Genomic DNA, 25,495 nt, shown 5'->3' with positions numbered 1-25,495 from the left:
CAGACATATTGTGGAAATTTCCTTGCTCTATTAAATATCATTCAGGAAATATTAAAAAAGAAAAAAAATCAAAGGGGGGCTAATAATTCTGACACAAACTCGCCATTCTGAGTTCTAGAGTCGTGGACCTGCGTATAACTGGTTTTCTTGTTTTCAAAATGAAAAAACAAAGAAACGGTTTGTTTATACCAAATTTAATCCTTCTCACAAACACTAAAATTTCTCGTTTTCAAGTATTTACGTTTCTTTTCATCACAATTTGTTTTAACTGCCCCAGATTTCTGAATACCCTTTGTTTGACAATCCTCTCAAGGCTGTGATCATCCCTGTCACTTGTGCACATTTTCCGGCCACATTTTCCCTATCTTAACACTCTATTACTTAAATTCTGAACGGCATTTTGTAATTTCCTTTTGGGACTTTTCCTACTTATGTAAAGGCAAGGCATTTTATTCACAGTGGCAATTCAAAGTGCTTTAATGGTCTTAAAAAGTCTTAAATTTGATGATATCTTCACTATGTGTCCTTAAAGGAAGACGACGAACCGAGGGGAAAACAATAAAAATATATCTGTTAAAATATCTGGCTTCAGTTTTTGACAGAATCTGTTTTACTTGGAAGGATTTGGAATTTAATTGTTAGAATTTGTTGTTGGAGGTATGTTTTGGCTCCAAACCGGCTGGTGGCGGTAATGCAGCAAAAGGCGCTGGTCAACCACCAAACAAACTCAACAACTAAGAGGAAGAAGAGGAACTGAGGCGGATATAATCAACCAAAATGATTGGAGATCTTTTAATTTTTGGGTAAATCGAAACGTTTTTATAAAAGCCTAATATATTTTGAGTCTGTAATAAATAATACGTTATTTGTGTTGGTCGTGTGTGTAGTAAAATATTGTTACAGTGTAAATACTGTGTGTTTTCTTTTCCACGTCACAACTTTCAGCACCCTGCTAATGAACGCTGGTGCTGTGCTCAACTTTAAACTGTGAGTATCGGTAAAGATAACTAAATGTTACCTGACAGTTTTAGTTTTAATGATAGCTTGTTTAAACGGTGCTGTTCGCTGTCTTTTGCAGAAAGAAGAGAGAAACACAGTCTCAAGGATTTGGCGATGACTCTGGATCATCCAGCACTGGTAAACAATAACTTTACATCAGCGATTTTTATAATGAATATTGTTTGTAAATGTTTTCACATCGACGTAAAACGCGTTAATAAATGGTAAAATACTTCTTCCAAGCTCAGTATGCAATTTAAATTATTGTATACTGATTCTACAACTCATAATAGAGGTAAAGTTGGTTTTATATTCCTTTGTCTAGAAGTGTCTATATTGTTTACCATGTTACTTTAAATATTCGATCGTAATTAGCATGCAAGTATGACTTCTAAACAACATTAACACTATCTAATTGACTGTAAACAATGCTGTACTTTGATAATCATTCATTCATTTTCTTGTCGGCTTAGTCCCTTTAGTAACGTTAATCCGGGGTCGCCACAGCGGAATGAGCCGCCAACTTATCCAGCAAGTTTTTACGCAGTGGATGCTCTTCCAGCTGCTACCCATCTCTGGGAAAACTTTGATAATCATTGGCTGCTAATATGATTTCCCAATCTAGAATTTGCAAATAATACTTTTCAAATTTTATTATTAAGGGGAAAGTCTGAGTATGCGAATATAAAACCAACTTTACCTCTATCAACTCATACCTGCTCTCTAATTTTCTATATTTGTCACTGTATTAATATTATTATATAATCACTGCTTCCCAAACTCATACCTGCCCTCTAATTTTTTATATAATTTTTGCTTGCTGTTTTATCGCACACTAAAAATACAAATCAGATAGCTATTGTTTAAAACAAGGTTCAAAATGAGTAAACGCTCTTTCAAACCGCTACACTTAATTGATTCGTTTGCCAAAAGGCCCAAAACTATTGAGAAAAATATTGCTCATGAGACCTCTCATCTGTGTCTGTGCCAGGGGAACTCCAGGCCCAGCTCGTGGCTTCGCAGCCTCCTCGTATGATACTGCTACCATTCAAGGTGTTTTAAACAATGGGATCTGACAGACTGGCACAAATAAACAAGAATAATGAATAACATCTGAGGTGAAATGCTTCAAAACCAGTCTCAAACTCTTTTGAAAGGGTGAGAGAACTCAGACACTCATAAGAATGAAGATGTCTGCTTATCTAGTAGAGCCCAACATAAAATATATTCAAACTAAGATACAATGATGTGCTTTCATTTTCTCTGTCTCAGTTGCCCTTCAGTAATGTAGTCTTTGACAGCAAGCATCAGTGTTTTTGAGATGGAAATAAAAACAAGGGATGATGGATAGGGTGGTGCTGGATATGTGCATTTTTTTGAACAAAATCCTGCAGCCGCCCCGGACGGATTCCCCAACCCATACTAATTTTTTATATGTGGCACTGTATTAATATTATTATATACTGACTGATTCTCCTACCCGTACTAATTTTCTATATGAGATACTGTATTAATAATATTATATACTGATTCCCCAACCCATACCTGCCCTTTAAATTTATATATGTGTGTATATATATATATATATATATATATATATATATATTATATATATATTATTATTATTATTATTATCTAATCACTGATTCCCCAACCCATACCTGCCATCTCATTTTCTGTATGTTGCACTGTATTAATATTATATACTGGTTCCCCAACTCATACCTGCCCTTTAATGTTCTATCTGTGGCACTATGTTAGTATTATATTCAGTCTTACGCTGCCTTATTTGTCTTTAGGTGAAAACATCAGGGAGTTTTTGCTGAGTCTGCGGTACTTTCGCATATTCATTGCCCTTTGGAATATTTTCATGATGTTTTGCATGATCGTGTAAGTACTGGCAATAAACCAATATTTTGTTTACTGTTATTGCGGAGAGTAGTTCCAAATATAACGGTGGTATTAAGTATTGTTTTCTTTCTTTTTTAGGTTATTTGGATCATAATATGTGGCTGTTACTTTGAGGTTCTCTGCAGATGCAAACTGTGGTCATACAGCATCATGCAGATTTCTTCTAACAATGCTGTGCAATATACATGTTTTTATCTAAGGTCTTTCTAGACATCTGTATATTTTGTACAAAAACGTGTGAATATTACTTTATGGGGATTAAACGAGGGTGGAACAAATTAAAGTAACTTCAAATAATAAAAAAAGTTTAGCTGTATACAGTTATGAGCTTGAATAGGCTTCTTAATAAGTGATGTGATGTTGTGCATCGAGGCTTTGAAGCATGTATCAAATCTCAATGATCGCAGTGAGCGGGGTACTGGAGCTTGATTCATTTTGCCATAATCACAAGATCAGTGACGTCCGAAGCTTCATTTTCGCCTATACCCACTTGACTTCTTTGAATTTTGATTCAAAAGTTTAAACACCTTTTGGTTAGTAAAGTGTATAGCGAGAGATTAGGTGTTGATTACATACATTTCTGCTGTTTCGAAGTACTGCACCAGTCCCACACACCAGTAATTCAACTGAAATACAATAATAATTCGTAGTAAAAAGCTTTTGGACCATACTAAAGTCTATTATTCTTTAACTTATTTTAAAGAAGGCCACTGCATATTGTAGTAAGTGTAACGGAGGCCAGCTGAGCTGCCGAGTGCAGCCCATAAGCCTCACTCTGATAGCCTCCCATACAGGAACCATCAGTTCACTCCCTATTCAGAACAAGTGGATAGGAGTATGACAGACTGAAATATGAAAAACAAACACTTTTGAATATCTGGGATTTTACTAGTCAACAGTAGTGTTATATAAAGCATGTTATATGTAACAAAACAAAAAAACCTACAATAATTGAGTAATTTGTTTATATTACTGTTGTATGACTACATGAATGAGTTGGTCAGTTGTGAACATTTGACATTTTTGCAACACAGTGCTTTCCCACACTTTAGACAACATGGATCCTTATCGAGCTCTGATTTAAAAAGCTTCAAGAAACAAATCATTTTCCAATACACTTGAATTGGAAAGTTCAGAAAGCTTAATTTCACCATTACCACTACGTAGCACACACACACACACACACACAAAAAAAAAAAAAGATTTTCTACCCTGAATTATTAAGGTGAACCTGATGGGCAATGTTTTCTGCAACTATTGTATAGGTGGTGTAAACTACTTGCCATTTGTGAAATAAAAAAAAAATTCCTTCGGTAATGTGACGTAGGGTGGCTGTTTTTTTTTTTTTGACAATCCAAAAAGGTAATTTATTCAAATAAGTGGCATGTTTTTATGTTCTTTTAAGTGTATTCAAATATTTACTTTGAGTTTAGGACAAATTAAAGTATAATGTGGATATGAGGCAATAATGGGTATTGTTGACTTAAAGAGGGTAGAAAAAAAAAAAGTGTGATTAAACTAACAAACCTTTGTGCAATTACATTAAACTTACTGTAATTGTACCTATTTAGTCCAATGTGACTATTTGATTACAAACTTAATTTGTAGATCACAAAAAAAAAAAAAAAAAAAAGACAGGTTAAAGCTTCAATTGTTTATTGAAAATAAAAATTCCAGCTTGATTATGAACCATTTATAAAAAAATAATAATAATTAAACACACACTTAAGTTCCAGGGTTTATTAATAGAACTAATCTGCAACACCAAGCAGAATTTGTAACATTCCACCCAAATTCTCTTCTCCAGACACTGGACCACCTGCTTCTCTCTGAAGGTGTGGCATTAACATGTTGGGTGGCATGTAAAACTCCCGATCATCTTGAATTGGGTCTTGGCCTTTAGAAGGAGAGAAAAAAAAAGCGTTACAAACTAGAGCACATCTACTTTTTAGGTCCATCAGCTCTGATGGTGCTTCAGATAAATTGGCTTAAATTGATTAAAGGGGTCAACACTATCGATCTGCTGGGGAAAAAAGGTCAGTCATCATGTGCACCAAGTAAATAGCCCCCCCAGAAAAATAAATGTATCCACACCTGCTTCAGAGTATGATGGGGTTATTGAATCCTTCTAAATTCAGGACCATCCATTTGATTGAAGCATGATCTCTGAGGAGAGGAATTGTAACAAGTTAATTGAAACTGAAATTTATACAACCACAGTTTTAGTGCAGCCATCTGGTTGCTCAGATAATTTGGCTTATTTTTCGTGTTACAAGTCAACAGAGTCGATCTGCTGGGGAAAAAAGGTTAGTCATCACGTGCACCAGATAAAATGGCACAAAAGGTCTAAAGAACAGATCCATCTTTACCTGCTTTACAGTATGATGGGGTTCTCAAATCCTTTCAAATGCAGGAATATCCATTTGGTTGGGGAGGGATCTGTGAAGGGAATGGTAAACAATGGTTAGTTGCATTGAAATACTTAAAACCATAGCTCTATTGTAGCGGTCTGGTTGTTCAGATAATTTGGCTTATTTTCGTTTCAAAGGTCAACAGAGTCGATCTGCTGGGGAAAAAAAGGTTAGTCATCACGTGCACCAGATAAAAATGGCACAAAAGGTCTTAAAAAATAGAGCCATCTTTACCTGCTTCAGAGTATGATGGGGTTATTATTACACCATTTTAAACGTGGGGGTCATCTGTTTGGTTGGAGTATGACCTGTGAAGGAAATGTTAACAAATGGTCAATTGCACTGAAATATTTAAAACAATGGCTTTATAATAGCCATTAGGTTGCTCAGATAATTTGGCTTATTTTCGTTTTATAAGTCAACAGAGTCGATCTGCTGGGGAAAAAAGATTAAGTCATCATTGCTACCAGAAGTTAAGCAGAATACGGTGTTAATGATACACTCACCGAGATCTGAGAATGTGCAAGGGCAAAACTCCATGATTTCGAAGTCAACATCCTACATAAAAAGAAAGAAAAAGCTAATTAATACTAATAATAATGGCGTTTAAAAATATTGCCTATAGTGCAGCATTTGTGTAGCAGACCAACGTTTATGTAACGATTACGGTTTAGCCAGATTCATCAAGTAAATGCAACACTTTAACAAAAGTATATATTGTTGCACATTTCCCGCGTGCGCCGAACTTAGCCACGTGTCCAGCGCATATAGTTACATCAAAATTCTGATTTGTTGTTTCATACTTCCGATTTGACCGTAAACACTTCTACAATGCAATTATTCAACGCGTACTTACAATTAAATGTTATGAATAATTACAATATACACACAGCTTACCTCAAAAGCGAGTAGGAAGTGGGAAGGAAGAATGAGCGAACTTAGGTTATATAGTCCCTACGCATGCGCAGTTATTCAAGCCATTACGTCAGCGAGAGCGTTGTTCCAGCATTATAAACTTCAATCATCCACTCTTTTTCTAAAGGATGAATCACAGATTCCTCATGCTATTAAATATATTAAAATGTTTTCAAAAGCTTCAGGCTTGACTCTAAATTTAGATAAATGTGAGCTGCTTGCTATAAAGTCCTGCTCGGCCTCTATTCTTTATAATATCCCTGTCAAATCTCAAGTATGCTACTTAGGTTTAACTATTTGCAAAGATGATAATATTAGAGGTAAATTAAATTTTGACCCAGTAATTGCCAAAACAAAAAAAAAATTTAATTCTTGGCTTCAAAGGGACTTGTCTTTAAGAGGGAGGGCACTCCTTGCCAAAGCTGAGGGTATTTCAAGAGTAACATATCCTGCTCTCTCAGTTTGTGAACAAGTTTTTCTGTGCTGAGGTTGATAGAATGCTTTTTGACTTTCTTTGGAAAAACAAAAGACACTATATCAAAAAATCTGTTATTATAAACAGTTATGATTAAAAAAATGAAAAATAAAATAAAAAATAAACTTCAATCATTAAAAGAAAAAAAAAAACTTCATTCATTCCTTTTCTTTTCTTTTTGCTTAGTCCCTTTAGTAATCTGGAGTCGCCACAGAATGAACCGCCAACTTATTCAGCATATGTTTTACGCAGCGGATGCCCTTCCAGCTGCAACCCATTTCTGGGAAAGCATTATAAACTTAGAAAAGATCAATTTAATTTATTTTCTTTGTCAATTCCATTCCAATTGCAAATTTACTAATACCAAACCATATTTTCCTGTTTTTTTTGTTGCAAGAATTTAGTCATTATTTACATTTAATTTAATTATCTAAAAATAAGAAAGCAAACAGAAGACTTTTATTTTGTAATGACTTTAACTTATGTACTGTAACTGATTCTTAAATATCTTACCCTCAAGTTTATTTCATGTTCTTTATTTTCTTTCTTTCTTTCTTTCTTTCTTTCTTTCTTTCTTTCTTTCTTTCTTTCTTTCTTTCTCTTGTATCTTTTTTCATTGACAATGAAATATTCTGTATTGTAAACAAATATTGCAACAAACTTGTCAACTGTTTTTTTTTTTTTTTGCAATAAATAAATAAATAAATAAATAAATAAAATAAAACAAAATAAAATAAAATAAAATAAAAATTTCATTTTGTAAGTAACAACCCGATTCCCTAGTTCACTTATTTTGGCAATGCAGTTATTCTAGTTTGCTTTAAAGATTTTTCTCTTTTTGTGATTGAGAATGTTGATTAAGACTTTTCTTACCATGGGAAAATGTTTTGTTTGGTTTTGTTAATTATAAAACAGAAGTTTTACATAAAAAGAAAATATATTTTCTTCATTTTCTTATCTTATTAACACGATTGTATATACATAAATGTACATTTTCAAACCAAAAACCTTTTTTAAATATATATATATATATATATATATATATATATATATATATATATATATATATATATATATATATATATATATATATATATATATATATATATTGCTTACTGAAATGCAGTATTACTTTGAAACAATTTCTAACTCGTTTACAAAAAAGGCTTTGAAAACATCTAAGTTTGTAAATTATGCAATCTTCTTCTTTAATGTGTGATGTATATACCCATTCTGTTTGTTTTTGTTTTGTGTTGTTTTTTTCCTAAATATTTTCTTTCCATTTTTTATAATGTACTGTGATTGTATATTCTTACTTTTTTCGCATAATAAATAATAATAATAATAATAATATGATTAATAAATAATCAGTGTTTTCTGAAGCCAACATAACTTTAAAATAGCTTTTATTTAAACTACCATAATTATTTGAAATTATTTTTTTAATAATGAGAGGACAGCTTGTTCCGTTGCTGGTGTACCCGTTACACCGGAATTTCTCCGCTAGGTGGAAGTATAGGCTAAATATTGGGGTAACGTTTATATTTACACATTCGCACTCCCTCCTTAGTAATTTTATCCCAGAAAAGTCTTATTTGAAATTTCTAAATGGTAAAATCATATTAGCAGCCAATGACTATCAAAGTACAACATGACTATCAAAATACACATGTTTATAGTCAAATATATAGTGCTAATATTGTTTTCAAGTCATACTTGCATGTGATTTTAGACTAAATATTCAAAGTACCATGGTAAACAATAGGGAGCTAGCTGTCACGTTGTCACTGAATGTGCGAATATAAAACCAACTTAACCTCAAAAGGCTAAAATATGTTGCTTTATAGCCTAAATTTATCTTTTAATACAAATTGATAGTTTATAAATAAGAATTATGTTGTGGTTGTTGTTTATGCACAATATTTGAGTCATCTCGCCGTGAATGTGTAGACGTAGCTCGCGCGGTCACAATTGGAGACGTACAAATTTGCACGTTTGATGGAAGGCAATTAGCACCTATTTGTGTGATTAAATTAGCACATATCTTTGCTTTTGTAAATAGAATATATAATCTTCTGAATATCTTGTCAGCGAATAAAGGCGGCTCCCCGACCATTGTTTTAACACAAAGAGAGTCAAATCTTGAATTAGCAGGCCTGGGATAATCTCCCATCTACATTGATATTAGCAAGAGCCCTTCCCCCAGGAAAAGGTAAGCCTATGTGGTGCAAAACATCCCCAGTTGCTTTTAGTCTTGCTAGACCACTTCATTTAAACAAAACCTAAAATGAAATAACATGGAAGATTGTTTGAAACCTTTTTTGAATTGAACTATTTATAATATATTTGCAGCTATGTAAGCTAAAGCAATCAAAACATAACGCTAACCTCTGCTCTTTGATGGATACATACTGTCATGGTTGTGATGCACACATTTATGCTGTAAACAATTATATTTTAATTCGTTTACTTTTTAAAGTGGACGCTTACTAGACTGACACAACTCATTTTAACTTAACTGTATGTACTTTTTTATTTTTATCATGCTAACATACAAGTATGAGCTTTTCTGAACATTTATTGTAGATTTCTTGATCATCATTGCATTATTCCATTACATATTTTGCCCTCTGTATTATATAAAGCTTTTGTAATATTTATATTATGCATTTACATATTGCAATATTCAGATATCTTATTAGGAGATACAAGAGCTGAAGCTTAAATGCATAGTTTAATCTTATTAATTTGCATTACAAACTATTAGAATTTGGGCTATTACAATACATACATGTTTCTTTAAATGGATAGTACACCCTAAAATGATAATGTATTCACTATTTGCTCTCCCTCAAGTGGTTTCAAATCTTTATGAGAGACATTTTGAAGAAAGCTGTAACCATTGATCAAATGCAATGGAAGTCAATGGTAACAGGTTTCCAGCTTTCTTCAAAAGATCTTCTTTTGGTCAAATTAACAGTAATAAATGTCAAATTAACTGTATTACCAATTTAGGATTATGGGGATTTCATTTACAGACTAGATATGTGACCATAACCGTTTTTAAGGTATAAAAAAAGTTTTAAAACTGCCAATTTTTTTGCTATACTGTTTCTAAGGTATGTGTAAGATTTATATATATATATATATATATATATATATATATATATATATATATATATATATATATATATATATATATATATATATATATATTTTTTTTTTTTAGGACAACGGTATTCCCAGCAGAAAAGATCTCAAAATATCTGTTTTAAATTGTTCAGAAATCTGTTTTTGAAACAAATGAAGACAGCAGAAGGATTGATTCAATGATTTATTTTAGTTATTTAGCCTGACATCCCAACAGGAACACATCATAAGATGTTAGTATTAGTTTAGATCAGCGGTTCTCAAACTTTTCTCATCACATACCACCTCAGAAAAAAATTGACTCTCCAAGTACCACCAAAATGAGCAGTATTGAAATACAGTCGCGTAGTAAGCCCAGTAAAGCAGCTAGAACTCAGCACAGTTAAAAAACGTGGCAGATTACCTCAGAAATATAGGCTATATGTCATATATGACATATTATATACATCATTTTTGATACATTTTTAAATGTGTGTAGCATGTACATGACATATTTAATTTCTCCGCGTACCACTAGAAGGAAGCCTGCGTACCACTAGTGGTACACGTACCATAGTTTGAGAACCACTGGTTTAGATGAAGGTTGTAACTTCAGGTGACCAAAATTCAATGTCTAGCCAGCGTTTAGGGACAACACTAATTTGACGTCCAATAATGACGTTGATTTTAGGTTGTGTTAGAAAGTGACCAAAGTCCAACGTCGAGGCAACATCGTAAACCGATGTCATATGGATGTCAAATACTGACATTTATTCATCCACCAAAATACAATGTCTGATAGACATCATGGTAATGTCCGCACATTGTCAAGCTGTAACCTCATTAGACGTTGATATTTGGTTGATTTTAGGTTGGACGTTGAGTTCTGACGGCAACCCGATTTTCAATTCCAAACAAATTGCAATGTCCCCCATTTGGATACAACATCAACCTGACGTCATGTTGATGTTCTGTGCCTGCTGGGATGTTTACTGTTAAAAAATATTTTAAAAGTTTCTAAAATAAAATATATTATGTTCAGAGGGGAAAACGTTAGTTTTTTACCCAGACATTTTAAAAGAATATATTTCAGAGCAGTAATAAAAATACTGTGAAACCGTGATATTTTTATTCAAGGTTATCAAACCGTCAGAATCTTAAACCGTCCCCTGCCTATAACAGACCAGCTTCATTAAACTCTCCCTTACAAACTGAATGTTATTTACCATGTAGCAATAGGTGTTGTTGGTGCGCCATTTAATACTCATCACCGTCAACTGTATTCTTTAACGAATTGGCCTTCTCTTCAATCAGGTCGACAAATCGATTGGTTTCTGTTCATTTACAAAACTCTTATTGGGAAAACTCTAATATATTTGCATTTTTATGTTTAGTTTTCAGGCATGTGACGATAACCAGTTTTAAGTTTACCTCAGTTTGGAAAAGTCAATGTTTTAAAATTGCTAAAATGATCTGCTATACCGTTCCCAAGGTTTATGTAAGGTTTGTTTCTGTGTTGTAAAAAATCTGTGGTTTTAATGCTAATGCTAGACAGCAGAAATCATTGATTTATTTTAATTATTTAGCCTGACATGTTTACAGTTCCAAAATATTATAAATCTTTCCTAAAATAAAACATATAGTGTTCAAGTTTTTTTTTTTTTTTTGCTCAGACATTTAAAAAGAATTTATCTTAGTGCAGTAATCACAATACCGTGATATGTTTATCCAGGGTTATCATACCGGCCCATACCTAGTAGTTTTATTAACCTTTGTATATCCAAAGTTTACACTACATTTGGTCACTGCTCCTTTTCAGGTGTCTGCTGCTGATGTTTGTAATCCTCTCCAGCAGACCTGAAAGCTCAACACTTCTATTTGACTATCATCATTCTTTTAAACGTGTCGACAAATTCATTGGTTTCTGTTCATTTACAAACATCTTATTGGGAAAACTCCACTATATTTACATTAATTTCTTAACATTCAGAAAACATGTCGAAGTCTGCACTCTAGTAGATTTTAGGCATGGGATGAAAACTGGTTTCAAGGATTACCGCGGTTTGTAAAAGTCAAGGTTTTAAAACGGCTAAAATGATCTGCTATACAGTTCCTAAGGTATATGTAAGGTTTTTTGTGTTGTAAAGAAGTCTGTGATTTTGAAATGAAGAGAGCAGAAGTCAATGATTTATTTAATTATTTAGTCTGGCACATTGACTGTTCCAAAATATTATAAATCTTTCCTAAAATAAAACATATAGGGCTCTATTTTGACGGTCCATACGCAGAGCGCAAAACGCAGGGCACAAACGCTTTCAGGGCGTGTCAGAACACATTTTTGATAATTTACGGACGGGAAAACCTGCTTTGCGCCAAGGTGCATGGTCTAAAAGGGTTGAGTTTATTTTCTTAATGAGTTATAGGTGTGTTTTGAGAATAAACCAATCAGAGTCTCATTTCTCATTCCCTTTAAGAGTCAGCTGCGTTGCACCAAGAGCGCATTCGCTATTTACAGGACGCAAAGTAAGTCTAAGTGGAAAAAATTAACATTTCACAAGCAAACAGTTAACAGTCAACAGTTTTTTAACAGAAAACTGTTAAATAGAGCATCTACTGCGTGAGAATGAGAGATAATGGATCTACTCTCACATTCGCTCTTGCATAGGGAAACCTTTACGCACAGACATCAATTAGTCTATAAATAAATAATTTTGTTTGTTAAGCGCAAAGATTTGTTTCAAAACTATTTCTAAATTCAGTTCTAATTTCCAGCAAACGAATAAATGAACAATAATGATCAAGTGTGGTCAAAATACTGAGTTATTTCCAAATACACCTGCCATGCCCCATATGGTCTAAAACCTGACAGGTGGACAAATCTAAGCTTGTTTTTAATAAAACAAATATAAATATGGATATAATAAATAATACTGCTAATAATAATAACATTATACAAAAGCAAATTGTTATGAATGAACTGAAAAAAAGCCTCCCGAGATGAAGAAGACATAAAAGCAGTGATTTTTCATATTTATGTAGGCTAGAAAATAATATGTTTTGTAATATTTTAATCCTTTAAATTTATATCCTAAATCTATTCTTATTATATCCTATATATATATATATATATATATATATATATATATATATATATATATATATATATATATACTTAATATTTACATTTTTTTCATATGTAAAGATATTTGCCTATTGCTCTCTTGTGCGTATTAAGCAGTGCGTAAGCGAGGCGAAACTCTGCACCGGAGTTTAGACCGGGTTTGTTTTGGTCTAATGAAAAATCTATTATAGATTCTCAAAATAGCAACGCGTCAGCGGTCGCCTCGAAACGCCTTCCTTTTTAGACCAGAACGCCTATGGGCGCACAAATGAGCACTAATGCATTTGCTATTTGAACAGTGTAGCACAACGCCTCAAAACGACTCTTGCGCCAAGCTGAAACTACCAAAAGACTATTGCGCCGCGCCTTGCACCAAACTGCGCCGGGTGTATGATAGGGCCCCTAGTGTTCAAGTTGTTGTTTTTTGCTCAGACATTTAAAAAGAATTCATCTTAGTGCAATTATCATAATACCGTGATTTGTTTATCCAGGGTTATCATACCGGCCCATACCTAGTAGTTTTATTAACCTTTGTATATCTAAAGTTTACACTACATTTGGTCACTGCTCCTTTTCAGTTTTCTGCTGCTGTTTGTAATTGTCTTCAGCAGACATAAAAGCTCAACACTTCTATTCGACTATCATCATACTTCATATGCGTCAATCAATTCATTGGTTTTTGTTCATTTACAAAACTCTTTACCCTAACCTGCCTAGTTAACCTAATTAACCTAGTTAAGCCTTTAAATGTCACTTTAAGCTGTATAGAAGTGTCTTGAAAAATATCCAGTCAAATATTATTTACTGTCATCATGGCAAAGATAAAATAAATCAGTTATTAGAGATGAGTTATTATGATTAGAAATAAGTTGAAAAAAATAATCTCTCCATTAAACAGAAATGGGGGGGGGGGGTGGGGGGGGGAATGGGGGCTAATAATTCAGGGGGGCTAATAATTCTGACTCTAACATTATATGTACAAATATAATATTTTTAAGCATCTTAAATGAGAGATTTGTGGGGATGTACTCATATATACACTGAGCTGAATGTCTGCCTTAAAATTGGGTGTGTCTTTTTGTTTAAATGGGACTCATGAGTATAGGCTGGCCTTATTGGGCCACTCATCATAGGGGTGTAAGAATTGTTTGGACTACCCCCCTACACCCAACTATCAACCCCCACCCAATGGCAGACCAGATTTACAGGGGAAAAAGTTGTCTGGGAAAGACTAATCGCAGGCCAAAGAAAGTGGCTGGTGAGATCACTGGTGCCTTTCAGCATGGGCAGTATGTATGAGCTAACCAGGGTGTGGGACTAGTTTGACCTTTTGGCTCAGGCTGGCGTGTACACACACATATACACACGCACACTGGAAGCACAGGGTGGTGCTGGCTGCCAGACCTGTCTCCAGGCTGCACTCAAGCCTATGGCGTAGGGTTGAAGGGCCACTATCCACAGCAGGTGGCGAGCAACACGGCAGTTCAGCATGCTGAAGCTGTCATTCTATTGTGTTTTACAGACCTTAACAGGCTCCTGTCATGACTTGTCTGATGTTTGCTCTCTGATCGGACTGAGGCCCCGTTTACACTAATGCGTTTTAGTTTGAAAACGCATAAGTTTTGCTACGGTTACGCCATCCGTCCACACTACGCCGGAGTTCTCGAGCGCCGAAAACGGAGCGTTTCGAAAACGCTGGAGAGGCCGTTTTCATTCTAAAACGCTGCAGCTCCGTCTCAGTGTGGATGGGGAAAGACGGAGACATCTAAAAACGGAGGCGGGGCTGCAGACATTCGCCTCTCTGATTGGGGCTTTTCCTCAATATTAAGTAGCCTAACACACAGTTCAGTCCTGAATCTTCTCCATGTAAGTTCAGACTTCGCAAGTTTGATCAAGGCTGCATCTCTTCTTCTCAGTTTGATATGGAAAACATACCGAGGACACGCGTCAATCTTCACAGGGAACAGTGTACTTTATAACTTCATTCACATCACCTTGGCTACGTTGTTTCACTTTCTCAACAATAAAATGTAAACTTGATATAAGGAACTGCCTATTTTTATTTTAATATTAACAACTAAACAGACAGCAGAAATGTTGAGGCGTCGTGCTGCATGAGCGTCATCTTCACTGTGTGCATATTTATAACAAAACGGAGCCGATAACAACTGCCTCCTTTCAATTTCAGTGAAAATACGAAACACACCCTCTCTTTTGCTGAATATCAGTTTTAATAATCGATAATGGCCATTATAAAAGTATAACATACAATAAGTTTATACATTATAGGAAATAAAGGCAAGCGATCAGTCAATATACAGAATGTAGGCTACGTGCTTACATTAATCATTAACTTATCTTTGCGCTCAGCCAAAACACGTTACCTGAGAACAAGTAATAGATTCCAGTGACCAAAGTCAGGAAATATGTCGTTAGATAAAGACAACAAGATGAATGAAATATCACGTTTAATAAATATAGTGAGATTAGATCCAGCGGGAGATGCTTGATGAGAAGTCCGACTAGCAGAGCTCTCATCTGGGTAGATGGGCTCCAGCGATTGCCAAAGTGTGTGTGTGTGGTCACGTGATGTGCGTTTTCAGCGTTTTGGTGTGGACGGAGAGCAGTTCAGAAACGCTGGGTAAAACGCGAGTGTGGACGCGGATCGTTTTCATTCTAAAACGCCGTTTTAAAACTAATACGCACTAGTGTAAACGGGGCCTGAGATTAAGGCAGATAACGGAGTGCAACATGGTAACGTCAAGGATGTTCTGCCTGTTGGGTGTTTTCATTGATAAGGGTACATTTATTAATGGTATATTTCCCCCAAAAATTAAAATTACCCTATAGTTTTCTCTCCTTCATGTGGTTTTAAACCTTTTCGAGTTTCTTTTTTCCATTAATTACAAATGGGGATATTTTGAGAAATGCTGGTTAATGGTACCCATTGACTTCCATAGCAGGGAATAAGTACTAAGGAGGTCAATGGGTACCATCAAGCAGCATTTTTCATTATTGTAATCAACAGAAGAAATAAACTCAGCTTTTAAACAAGTGAAAGGTCGTGGCATCACATATGTCAATGGAAAAGGTCACGTACATTGTCAAAAAGAAACAAAATGTGCTTGAAGATATCTGGAGACCTTTTAATAACTTCCTGAAGTACAATGTAAATGTTGACAGTCTACTACAACAAGAACAAGCTTAGGAATATGGGAAGTATCATGGTCTAAACAGACTCAGGAAACACTCTCTACCTGATTTAAACGTACCCCTTTTTAATTTTTTTTATGTATTTATTGTTATTATATTTATTCATTTGTTTATTTCTTTTTATTTATATATTTATTTAATTTTTTTTAAGAGAATGGGTTGTTGGGAGGGAGAATGGGGGTAAAAAGTTTGCTGTGAATTCATGATTCTTGTTCTGTAATTGTGTAATTTGTTGTGATATGCAAATTGAAAAAGTAGTAAATATATTGTACAAAAAAAATAAAAAAAATGAGATGAACTGTGGCTTTAACCTCAATGGTATAAAGGGAAATTCGGTTTTGGCACTATACGTATTTGGTTTACTTAACTGTCAAATAAATTTGCAAAATTTGATCGTGATGATTTAACTAAAATAGGCCTAGTTGTCATCTCATCTCATGTCTTAGGGTGCACTCACACTATGCTATCCGAACCGTGCCCAGGTCCGTTTCCAGATCGTTTGAGAAGTGTGAGTGCTCTGAATCGGGCTCAGGCATGGTTCAGTTGGCCAGCCCTGGCTTGGGTTGGATGAGGTGTGCCAGAGCGCGGTTTAATTGGGGTTGAGTTCAAAGCGTGCCTGAGCCCGAAACTGAAGACGAAACGTGACTTTTAAGGGACTGTTTCATATGTGTTTATTAATCGTTCTTATTGTTCAATCAACACAAACTGTCGTAGATCATTAAAGACGCAAACCCCTGACTGCATGACAGCTGCACCTTTAGCAAACCTCCTAATTCCTGCAGCACGAGGACTTTATATTTGTTTATGAGATTCAAAAGTGGCTGATCTGTTTGGTGAAATATTTAACTGCGTGTCACTGCATATTAAACGACTAAACCGATATAACTAAAGACATCTCTGCTATGCTGAGCCAGAGTTCTTAAACTGAACAGCGCATCATCGATGACATAAGCGTGCTCAGGCGCGAATGCAATGTGAGTGCGTGCCGTCAGGGGAGACAGAAGGGGGGACAATCGTGCTTCGGCCCGGTTTAAAGCAATTGACCCTTGGCTAAGCCACACCCAAAAACCGCCACCCACCAATCGTGGCTTAGCAACTGTAGCTACGCGCAGGGGCTCTGTCAAGCTTTCGAGCGAGTGCATATGGATTGTGCAAATCTGTTATGCGGTATCCTTAAAGTTTGGACAGGATGGTGGAATTTTTTTTCCTTTTCAAAACCAAAAACCCAAGAGGAGAAATGCCAGCGTGGATCAAGCTGTGTGAGGGGCGCTAAAGGAGCGGAGCTAAGTTGGTTTTGTTTTGATATTCCTGACACATTCAGTGATAGACCGACAGCTCCCAGACCACTTACCCTAAACAGATCTAAACTGTGTTTCCTACAAAAATACATAGCAGGTTCCTTTGTGTTCAGCAGAAGAAAGAAAAACATAAAGGTTTTTAACCATCCCTGCTGAAAAATCTAGCTTAAACAAGCCTATGATGGTTGGCTGGTTTTAGCTGGTCAACCAGGCTGGTTTTAGGGGGGGTTTGGCCACTTCCAGGCAGGTTTTCAGCCATTTCCATTTCCAGCTTTACCAGCCTAGCCAGGCTGAGAGCCCAGCAAAAACAGCTATGTCCAGCTTAAACCAGGATGGTCAAGCTGGTTTTAAATAGTTTTAATCTGGTCACTTTCCAGCCTGACCAGCTAAGACCAGGCTGGAAATGGCTGGAAACCAGCCTGGACGTGGGCAAACCCCTCTAAAACTAGCCTGGCCAACCAGCTAAAACCAGCCAACCATCCTAGGCTGGTTTAAGCTGGATTTTTCAGCAGCGATTTGAGTTAATTGTGAGTAAATGTAACTTTTTGGCTGAACTATATCTTTACTGTATTTACAAATGAAAATAGGTATCAATCCTAAACGTATAATGTCAAATGATAAGGAATAAAACGTTCCAATTATCAAGCTACCTAACTAATTTCTGCAGTTGTGTATTAAGAGACAGCCCATGTGCGCGCGCGCTCCACCCACGAACTACAGCGGGCTATTTAAAGCGTTTAGACAGTAGAAGCCGAGACCGTCAGTTCAACCTCAGATCATGCTGGATGTTGCTCTGGATTGGATTAATCAACACGTGTATGGCATTTAATACAGACTCAACTTCATGTTATGCTCAAACGAAATAATAACAATACTTCACTAATCGATTGTGGACTTCTGCATAACTCTTGTTATTTTTTTAAAGAATATATGACTCTAAAAATGTTTCCAGTGCATCTTATTTCCACTTTGATAGTGGCTTGTGGTTGCAGTGTGCTCGCAGACGCAATGCAAGCAAACTTCACCATGGATAATGACATTCAGTCTAGCTTCATCCAGCGGCGCCTGAAGAGCCAGGAGCGCAGAGAGATGCAGCGGGAAATCCTCTCTATCCTCGGGCTGCCGCAACGGCCACGTCCGCTCCTGCACGAGAGACACACCGCGGCTCCCATGTACATGCTGGATCTGTATAACGCCATCCTGGAGGACGGAGACAGGCGCGGTGGGCTTGTGTACTCTTATGAACCCGCGTACACGACCCCGGGACCCCCGCTGGTGACCCAGCAGGACAGTCGCTTTCTCAGTGATGCCGACATGGTGATGAGCTTTGCGAATACAGGTGAGCGTCTTATGAAATTCACCGCAAATCATAATTGTTGTAAGGATGAATCAACAGATTGTTTTTGCTCCATTTTTAATAGTTAATAATAATATATAGTGCTCAGATTTGGGCGCATTTGAACAGTTCTATTCATTAAAATAAGAGTGCTGACACCACATCTTTAGGCGAAGACAGATGAAGAGTTCAGATGCAAAAACTCTAAATGCCATCTTTAATATTTGTTTGAATCAACAAGCATCCTCCTGTTTTTGTCAGTTATTTCACACCAACCCTTATGTACTATTTGGGATGTTTTCATCCACTCGGGTGATTTTTGTTTCAGCTATAGCAGAAAGGGCAAATTTACTACCCTTTTGTTATGTTCGGGATGAAAACATCCACTTAATTAAACTGTAGTAAAAATGCATCAGATAAATATTTTTTTCAATTTCTTTTTACATATGTTAATCAACCTCAGTCCTGATTAAAATTTATCAAAAGTTACAGGAAAATTACAGGATTTTAACTATTTAATTGCAAAATTTATAAATGATGTCACTGATTTGGTGAAAAAACACAGTCAAAATGACTTATTTTCAATATTAAAAATAATTGTGGACTGGATTTTTTTTTACCGGTTTTCAAAGTCTTGGACATGTGAACGATTACAACATTGGCTTGGATGCATTTTTGTGCAGATTTTCTTTTCTTTTTTTCTCCCTAATTTGCTGTTGGTGGCCCTATTGACTTTCATTAACCACATGTTTTGATGACAAAAGAATGACACCATATAATCATGCAGTTTTTATTGTTGGTTTTCTCTGTTGGGAAGAGGTAACATTTGTCATTTTTACTGTTGATCATTATTCGGCATCAATAACCCTTTATATAGACCTGTGCAAAAAAAAAAAAAAAAAAATGGTCCCACTTTATATTAAGTGGCTTTAACTAATATGTACTTACACAGGAATTAAGAGTTTGTTACAATGTACTTATTGTGTAAATACATGTATTTACTATGTACTTATGCTTGATTAAATACTTGTATGTAATTACATCTGTAATTAACTTTTGTAATTACATTTGTAAATACACTGTTGACCATCCCTTACACCAGGGGTTCCCAAACTTTTCAGCCCGCGACCCCTAAAATAACAATGCCAGTGGCTCGCGACCCCCAATATCCTCTGAGATGGTTATAAGTACAGAAACTTTGCATGCAATGGCGCACACACACCAATAGACCAAAGTCTATTCTTCGTAGATGTTTTTTTATGTATGTTAGGGCTGTAAATGAGCCAGAAAACTTAACCTGGTCATCAATCTGTTGCATCTTAAGCTATTGCTGTGTATTTAATATAATGTAAATACCCCAGCGATCGCAATCCAATAGAACTACACTGTAAACGATTTCTGTTGTTTTCACAGTATTATACTGCATTTCTCAACAGCTTTTTACTGTATAAGCTGTGCACAGTGTGTTACTGTATATATTGTTGTTTTCACAGTATAATAATGTATTTTCAACTTTTCTATACTGTGAACATGGTTAACAGTATGTTACTGTAGATTTTACAATGAATTTTGGGGAGAAATCAGTTACTGTGCATCTAAATACAGTACTGCAAATGACCAAGAACAACTGCACACACCCTATATATTATGATTATTACGTTTATTTATTTTTAGACAAATTATTTTGTGAAGTAAATAACCTAACCAGTTTCTTCAGACTGTTCAGTGCATTAAACTGTCCCCTGGTTTTTCATTCTTGGGTGCACTGCACCCTCATTTTATAAGGTAACATGGAAATATTAAATAATATTTAATAAACATAACTGTGCTGAACCAAATCGTAAATTGGAACAAAAATAATTGATTCACGTAATCAAAGACTGTTAAACACACAAAATGATTTCAAAGTCAGCTTAAATGTCAGAGTGACCAACCTGCTTTAGACGGATTTAAGAATATTGGCCACCCATATGGCCACCGTAGAGGTCACATATCTCCGCATTTTCAAAACAACATTTTAAAATACGCACTATCTTAATAAATAAACCACAGACTTGAGTTTAAAACAACTACATTCTCGCATGAAAAACGGTTAAAACTTTATTTCATAACACATTTATTATCTAGTCATCGAAGACAGGGGCATGTGTCAATAATGACTAGGCCGATAAAAGCATGAGGTTTGCCGGATACATGAGTGATGGAGCGCCGTCAACCCCTGGAGGTAAGAATCTCCACAATCGGCAAAGCACACTTAAAATTAGACATGATATCTATAAACAAATCACAGATTTGAGTTTGGAAGAACTACATTCTCGCATGAAAAACTGTTAAAACTTCATTTCGTGACATATTAAACGTAATATTTATGATAAGATCTGGCTTCATCCGCTATTATATTTCCTTGTTGGTGTGAAATGAACTCTGGGAGAAAAAAATATTAATTCTCATAACACTTCAAGCGAACCTTATTCTTATTGTTAAAGTCAGATATATGTAATGTTTTTGCTGGTAAAGTGAAAAAAAATATTAACGTTACTATTTTATCAATATCACGTTTGCACTGGTTCGGTTCAGAATTCAAACGACACCGAATCGGATTGAACCGTTTGCTCGGGAATTATTTTATCACACGTGTTCACAAGCACATTCAGCAATATGTGTATAAATGTGTGTGGTCGAGCAGTTTAACGAAATAGTAATGATTCATTGTTGTGTCTTACAATAATATACAAAAAGGAATCGGTTTTAGGCGGATTCGACTCTTTACTGTTCTAAGGAGCCGATTCATAGAACCGAGCCGACTCGATTCGACCTTCACCAGGCAAGCAACGGCTCTTCTAATTTGAAATCAACCTGTCGCCTTTTCTTCCAGTGAATTCATCCTCGGTAAGTGTTTAAAAGTCAAATTCTGTTCGTTAAAGGATTGTTTTGTGTATATTTCCGTGTAGTGTGTGTGTTTAATTTAAAATAATTAACCAAGTTACTTTAGTTGTAGGTAAAGTTACTCATGTCACGTTATTCGACGCCAGACCGTGTTTGTAGTGTTTGCGAGGTATTAGATAACGTACAGTGAGTTTATCTTGAGTGAGTTTTTGACCATAGTAACGTTAACGTTAACGTTACCTGAAAAAAACTTAACTTTTACTTGGGGTTAACTGCATTCATGAATTCTCTATTTCAGCACAACACTGAGATGAAGGCAAAGTCACCATGAAAAGTTAAACGTTAAGGTAAGCTCTGGTCTTCACGTGGTCATTATGACTAAGTTATCATTATGGTTAAATTTGTTAACTGTAAGTTACCTTAGTTATTCAAACTAAACTCACAATGAAACAAGTCTAAACTGTTTTATTAAATTGAGCTGATAATAAAATTCAGTTGATGTATTTTAAGCTAACGTTAATATTAACATAATTCATATTAATTGTCTATTTCTCACTGGTTAATGAGCTTATTGTATAACGTTAGTGTGTCATTAATTGTACATTTTCTTTATGGTGTTCAGGTGCAGGGAATGATTTGTATAACGTTACAAATTTATTTGAACCCCATACAGATTGGTATGGTTGTACCATAGATTTAGATTATTTAATGTTAAGTGTTATTTTACTCTTATTATATTTATCTTTTTTGCAGCTACAGCAATTGATGTTGAAAAACTGATGGTACCAATCTCTCCTCACTTGATTATTCAAGGTAATGTTGATGTCTTCATCATTTTGATTAGATTTTGAAATGTCAAGTTGTTCACAGATTTGTTGTGAGGAGTTTCATGTACAACCTCTTTTTCTTCTTCCAGTAGCAACGCAGTGGCACAGTAGGTAGTGCTGTCGCCTCACAGCAAGAAGGTCGCTGGTTCGAGCCTTGGCTGGGTCAGTTGGCTGAATACAATGGCATAATGATTCTGCTTGCTCACAGGAGGTACTTGATTTAGTTTTCCTCAAGCAATACATCAGTTTTTATGAGTAATGTGTGACACTTCAATTGAAGGGACAGTTCACCCAAAAATGAAAATAATGGCATCTTTGGCATCCTCCACTTGTTTCAAAATAGTTAGATTTTTTTTTTTGTTCTATTGAACACAAACTCGTATATTTTTTTAAAGAAATTTGGTTCAAATATGGATGTCAATAGTTACTGGTTTCTAACATTCTTCAAAATATCTGCTTTAGTGTTCAACAGAAATTTAAATGGATTTAAAACACATGGAGTAATGGTGGCAAAAAAGTAAACTATCCTTTTAAATATTTTATTCTGAGACTTATTTATAGGTGTCTTGTCTTTTGCCATATTGTTTTTCTAGCTCAGATTGTGATGGACCTGGAATGTGACACCAGTTACACTTAAGTCAAGAACCAAATAAAGCACAGATGTGGAGGGATCTACAACTAAACTAACTGGAGGAAAGGAACCTTTAGGTAAAAACACCTGCTTTATGCCAAATAAAAGACTTCAGATCTAAATAGAGTATTATTTTTTTTATTCTTATTCTAATTTTATGTTATGTATATACTGAATATAAGTCATTTAAATTTCACAAATGATTGAATATAAAATATCATCTAGATGTCTTATTTTTCATTGTATTAAATAGGGGTGCTCAACCCTGTTCCTGGAGATCGACCTTTCTGCAGAGTTTAGCTCCAACCCTGATCAAACGCAACTAAACAAACTAAATAGTATCTGAAGGACCACTTGGTAAATAAAGACAGGTGTTCTTGATCAAGGTTGCAGGTGAGCTCTGCGGAAAGGTAGATCTCCAGGAACAGGGTTGAGCACCCCTGATCTAAATGCTCAAAAATGCTGTTTCCGAGGCGAGGTTGGATGTAGTTCAGAAATAGATTCATTAGGGTCAATTCTTAAAGTAAATGTTTACTTCTCTCTGTAGACCAAACATGCTTTATATCTCTCACATTTAAATAAATTATTTATTTTGGTTACTTTTACATCTATATATGGGTAAGCAAGTATTTAATAAATAATATTATTTTAAACCACTTGACTTAACCAAATAACTCTTTTACCCTAGCTGCTGGGAAAAAAACATGTAAAATAACAGATTTTTTTTTTTTTTTAACAGTGTGGGTGAACATACTACCTGGATGTCCAACAAAGACTGCACAAGAGCTCATTTGATGGCACATATTCTGTCCTGTCTACATCTCTGACAACCTGGAAGTGCTTCGACATCAGTGAGTAATAAATCTTCATATCATCATGCAGTCAGGATTTCTGTAAGCCTATCTTTATTGTTAGTTTGTAATCAGCAGTGACTGTTTTAAAAAATTTGGTATTTAAATTATTCTTAAGGTTTTACTGATGCTGTGCACAGTAACGTCATGATGATTTAATTTGAGGAAATGTCACTGGTGAGGTGTATTAATATTTATTTGTCTCACTGACATGCCATCACTGCAAATTGAAATACAGTAATACGAATTGACCGCAGAATATTATCACAAACATTTCATGAAGTAGACTGCTTGACTACTCTTCAGTTGTCTGCTCAACTTTAACACATTTCGTCGTGTCGCTGCGCCTCTCTGCAGATTTTGCCAAAAATGAATGCTTGGTTATTACTTTGTTTTATGCGAACCAAATGTCAGTAACTTATCATTAGCATTATTTTAAAAAAAAAATCACCCATGGCTTTCATGTTCTCTAATGTAATCTTGTCTGTAAGTTAGAAGTAGATTTTCACATGTTAAAAGCTTAAAAGTGCTTGATTAACATTTGTCACGTTAAATTAGATTATTTTTTTCTTTTTTAATATGTAGCCTCTTAAGGTCAGAATTAACTGTGTTCACCCCTCCTAAATTCGTGGAAGCGCTAGTGTGGTCATGGAATCAGATATTCAAGCTATACAAAGTCAGACATTAAGTTAAGGTAAGACTTTATTTTTTACATACCTGTGTGGACACTTGACTAGTGTTGACTTGACTGATCTTTTCCCCATTACCGTTAGTGTAATTGTAAATAGACAACAATCTGTATTTTGCCAACAAAAACGATAAAAAACAGTGTTTTATATATATATATAAAACAGCAGTGCGGTGTTTGGTTTCTGAATGAATGAAATAATTTGAGGCATGATTAGTTTTTACTCCAGTGATTGATTTTGCTTGTCATTTTTGCAGGATCATCAGAAGTGCTGCTGCCCTTTTTCACTATACCTTTTCCGCAACATAATTTGGCCTTCATCATTTCCTGTCTTGTAACAGTATTTTCACCTGCTTTTAAAATTGTAATACTTTTTGATGCATTAATTGTTGACTGGTTTTAATGATCAATTGTTCATTAGTGTTCTGTTGCTTTGTTATATTGAATAATTGCTACTGTTTCAGTAGGGTTTACACAATAAACTTTTATTGTGAAGTTAAAGTTTCAGTTTCTTTATTTTTTCCTGTATTTCTTGAACAGTTAAAATAACATTTGTGCAATTTTTGAACATTTTTGCTCATTATAAAGTAGCACTATTAAATACAATAAAATAACATTTAATAACTGTAAAATACTATACAGTAATAATGAAAGTAACGTTAAAATACCGTAGTTCTGCATGGTAAAAATGTACAGTAAAATACTGTTTTCAGTTTTGCAGTATGTGTATCACTACTGTAATTGGTGTTACAGTAAAAAAAGAAAACAGTAAAATGATGTATTACATTTTACAGTAAATCCAAT

At 35.0% G+C, this 25,495-nt stretch overlaps 2 protein-coding genes, 1 long non-coding RNA gene and 4 other non-coding genes across 12 annotated transcripts in view; 2 read left to right on the top strand and 5 right to left on the bottom strand.

Moving 5' to 3' along the window:
- Positions 1-698: 698 nt before the first annotated feature.
- On the top strand, positions 699-3,834 carry smim7 (small integral membrane protein 7). The gene is given in 5 exon segments (NM_001198743.1): positions 699-803; positions 946-987; positions 1,079-1,137; positions 2,799-2,889; positions 2,989-3,834. Coding segments are annotated over 5 exon segments (234 nt in total). The 5' UTR covers positions 699-777; the 3' UTR covers positions 3,005-3,834.
- A 715-nt stretch (positions 3,835-4,549) lies between these two features.
- Positions 4,550-6,261, bottom strand: si:zfos-1451h6.1. Its single transcript, XR_012386979.1, has 6 exons — positions 6,219-6,261; positions 5,828-5,879; positions 5,556-5,629; positions 5,280-5,349; positions 5,005-5,076; positions 4,550-4,807 (listed from the first exon to the last, which is right to left on the bottom strand). It is a non-coding gene; the product is annotated as a si:zfos-1451h6.1 (long non-coding RNA).
- Positions 4,876-4,968, bottom strand: LOC137496757 (small nucleolar SNORD12/SNORD106). Its single transcript, XR_011017313.2, has one exon. It is a non-coding gene; the product is annotated as a small nucleolar SNORD12/SNORD106 (small nucleolar RNA).
- On the bottom strand, positions 5,145-5,238 carry LOC137496758 (small nucleolar SNORD12/SNORD106). Its single transcript, XR_011017314.1, has one exon. It is a non-coding gene; the product is annotated as a small nucleolar SNORD12/SNORD106 (small nucleolar RNA).
- LOC137496756 (small nucleolar SNORD12/SNORD106) lies at positions 5,419-5,512 on the bottom strand. Its single transcript, XR_011017312.2, has one exon. It is a non-coding gene; the product is annotated as a small nucleolar SNORD12/SNORD106 (small nucleolar RNA).
- On the bottom strand, positions 5,699-5,792 carry LOC137496759 (small nucleolar SNORD12/SNORD106). Its single transcript, XR_011017315.2, has one exon. It is a non-coding gene; the product is annotated as a small nucleolar SNORD12/SNORD106 (small nucleolar RNA).
- An 11,964-nt stretch (positions 6,262-18,225) lies between the features above and the next one.
- Positions 18,226-25,495, top strand: part of bmp7a (bone morphogenetic protein 7a) — a 35,816-nt gene continuing 28,546 nt past the window's right edge. Inside the window, exons 1-7 of one of the 6 annotated variants that reach the window (XM_073915497.1) lie at positions 21,611-21,697; positions 21,993-22,041; positions 22,317-22,371; positions 22,448-22,507; positions 22,614-22,732; positions 23,115-23,229; positions 23,892-24,003. In XM_073915497.1, the coding sequence (XP_073771598.1) occupies position 24,003 (1 nt within the window). In that variant the 5' untranslated portion in view covers positions 21,611-21,697; positions 21,993-22,041; positions 22,317-22,371; ... (2 more) ...; positions 23,115-23,229; positions 23,892-24,002. 6 annotated transcript variants of the gene reach the window in all.

The sequence above is a fragment of the Danio rerio genome, chromosome 11 (genome assembly GCF_049306965.1).
Source record: "Danio rerio strain Tuebingen ecotype United States chromosome 11, GRCz12tu, whole genome shotgun sequence".
In the NCBI taxonomy this organism is placed as follows: Eukaryota; Metazoa; Chordata; class Actinopteri; order Cypriniformes; family Danionidae; genus Danio; species Danio rerio.
The sequence above is the reverse complement of the archived record's forward strand: the minus strand, read 5'-3'. Positions and strand labels throughout refer to the sequence as shown.